The sequence below is a fragment of the Sander vitreus genome, chromosome 19 (assembly GCF_031162955.1).
Source record: "Sander vitreus isolate 19-12246 chromosome 19, sanVit1, whole genome shotgun sequence".
In the NCBI taxonomy this organism is placed as follows: domain Eukaryota; kingdom Metazoa; phylum Chordata; class Actinopteri; order Perciformes; family Percidae; genus Sander; species Sander vitreus.
In genome coordinates, this window is record NC_135873.1 from 14,813,615 (window position 1) to 14,815,582 (window position 1,968).

Genomic DNA, 1,968 nt, shown 5'->3' on the forward strand with positions numbered 1-1,968 from the left:
TACAAAGGTTAGGACTAAGATTCCATGAAATTCCAAATTATATCAGAAGCTACAATGTTCACCAAGACCCAAATCCGTATGACTGACCAATAAAAAGACATTTAAGATGTCTTTTAATAAAAAAAAAGAATTTAACTGAGTTGCCATCTTAACTTGATGTTTGAAAACAAGCTATGACACAGAAGCAACACATCCTTCATGTCATGTGTCTGTATATGAAACTCTTTTGAAAATGAGGCAGAAATGAAACAGAAACTGTGACTGTAGTTCTTCCTTGTCAGAGCAATACACAGATGACCAGATGTTCACTAGTGTTGCTGCAACGTGGGTGAGGGGACAAAACAAATGTGAATTATGTGAGCTTTGATGTAGCATCTCAGTGCATGTAAGCAGGAACTGCACTACAGCTGTCTGATTAGCAGCTCGGTTTGGTATTAAATGCCTGAATTCAACATTTCCAGACAAAGCAATATGCTCTGAGAAACACTGTATGTCATGTCAAAATTACGGCAATCTGGTTCCAATGGTACGACCAAATATAGGCCATAGTGATGACAAGTGTGCCTAGCTCAACAGCTAGCTGGAGCTAGCTACTCACCCCACAATGGCCAACCCTAATGGGACGCAAAACCATCCCTGTTTGTCAGAACTGGACCTAAGCTAACAATAATTAAATAGTTAATGTCTGGCTATGGCTGTGCTCAGGAGAACGAAACAGTTATTTCTTAAACAAAACTTTTAACTGGGACAACTAGAAACTACGACTGTAACCAGGTTACCTTGTAGAAGGCCCCATTCGAGCCGCGAACTTCCACGGCCAGCCCGTCCATACTTGTCGGTAGGTCCCCACAGCTGAGCTTGTCTGTAGCCGTTACGACTCCCGGCGAGTCCGGTAACGGTGGCACCCCCAGCTTCGCCGGCCCTTCGCCGCTATCCGGCCGCTTGTGGATTTCCAGTGTTTCGGGTGGAGGGAGAGGGGCAGAGGTGAAGGGGTTGGGGAGATGGGTGTGATGGTGCCAACTAATGCAACGCAGACGTTGTCTTTTCCAGCAGTAGCTGCCGTTAAGTAGAAACAGCTAGTTGTCTGTTTTTGTGTGGATGTGGAATTGGTGCCCGCGAGCTGAAAGGCACCGCCACGAGCAATGGTGAAGTCCTGACGTGCGCCAGAAGGAAAATCAAGCTAATGATGCTACGGCAGAAGGATGCTAGCTAATGGATAATTAGCTGGGAGGCTAGCTATCAACACCTTGATTCCGTCCGTTTTCAGGGATGCTAGCTGGCTAACATTTGATAGCCTGATAGCCTGGCTGCGTTTGTTGGTTGTGCGTGTGGCGCAGTCGGTGCGTTGAATAATTTCACAGAAGTCGTCACCGGGGGTCGTTTCTTCAGTCTGTGGTGCAAATTTCAGCGGCGTTTCTATCCCAAAAAGCGTTTGAGATGCACTGCCGCCCGGCGACTTCTTACTCCAACTACCCGTCCCCACAAACACACGCCGATAGAGTGAATCAGAGTGGGACTGAATGACCTCGAACACCCCACCCCTCAATGACAAAAACCCGCCTATTAGGAAATACAGGATTGTGATTGGTCAAAGACCTCGGCAATCAACACTAGCTTTCATTAATTGGTTTAGTAAATAAGGGTTGGTCCATTAACGCGACCAATACAATCTAGATAGTTGCATCCTAACACAATCCATTGGTTTCACTCCGTGTCAATTATAATTTTATTCAAATTGACTGGCTCCCATATCCCATTTTGCCCACTCATTGATGAGTGAGGACCACCAGCCATTGTGTAAACAGCTTTACAGTGAAGTTACTATATATATTATGAATCAAGGCAAAGGTACATCGCATGCTTAAAATACCCACATTCAGACTGGAAAAGAGAAAAAAACCCACACAGTCACACATTTAAATCTTTTTTAATGCTTATTGGCACATCTTATCTCGACACACAAAAATG

At 44.9% G+C, this 1,968-nt stretch overlaps 1 protein-coding gene across 1 annotated transcript in view; it reads right to left on the reverse strand.

Annotated features, from left to right (window-relative positions):
- Nucleotides 1-1,521, reverse strand: part of fxr2 (FMR1 autosomal homolog 2) — an 18,209-nt gene extending 16,688 nt beyond the window's left edge. Inside the window, exon 1 of the mRNA XM_078275645.1 lies at nucleotides 780-1,521. Within this exon, the coding sequence (XP_078131771.1) occupies nucleotides 780-830 (51 nt within the window). The 5' untranslated portion in view covers nucleotides 831-1,521. The remainder of the gene's footprint in view (nucleotides 1-779) is intronic.
- Nucleotides 1,522-1,968: the final 447 nt, after the last annotated feature.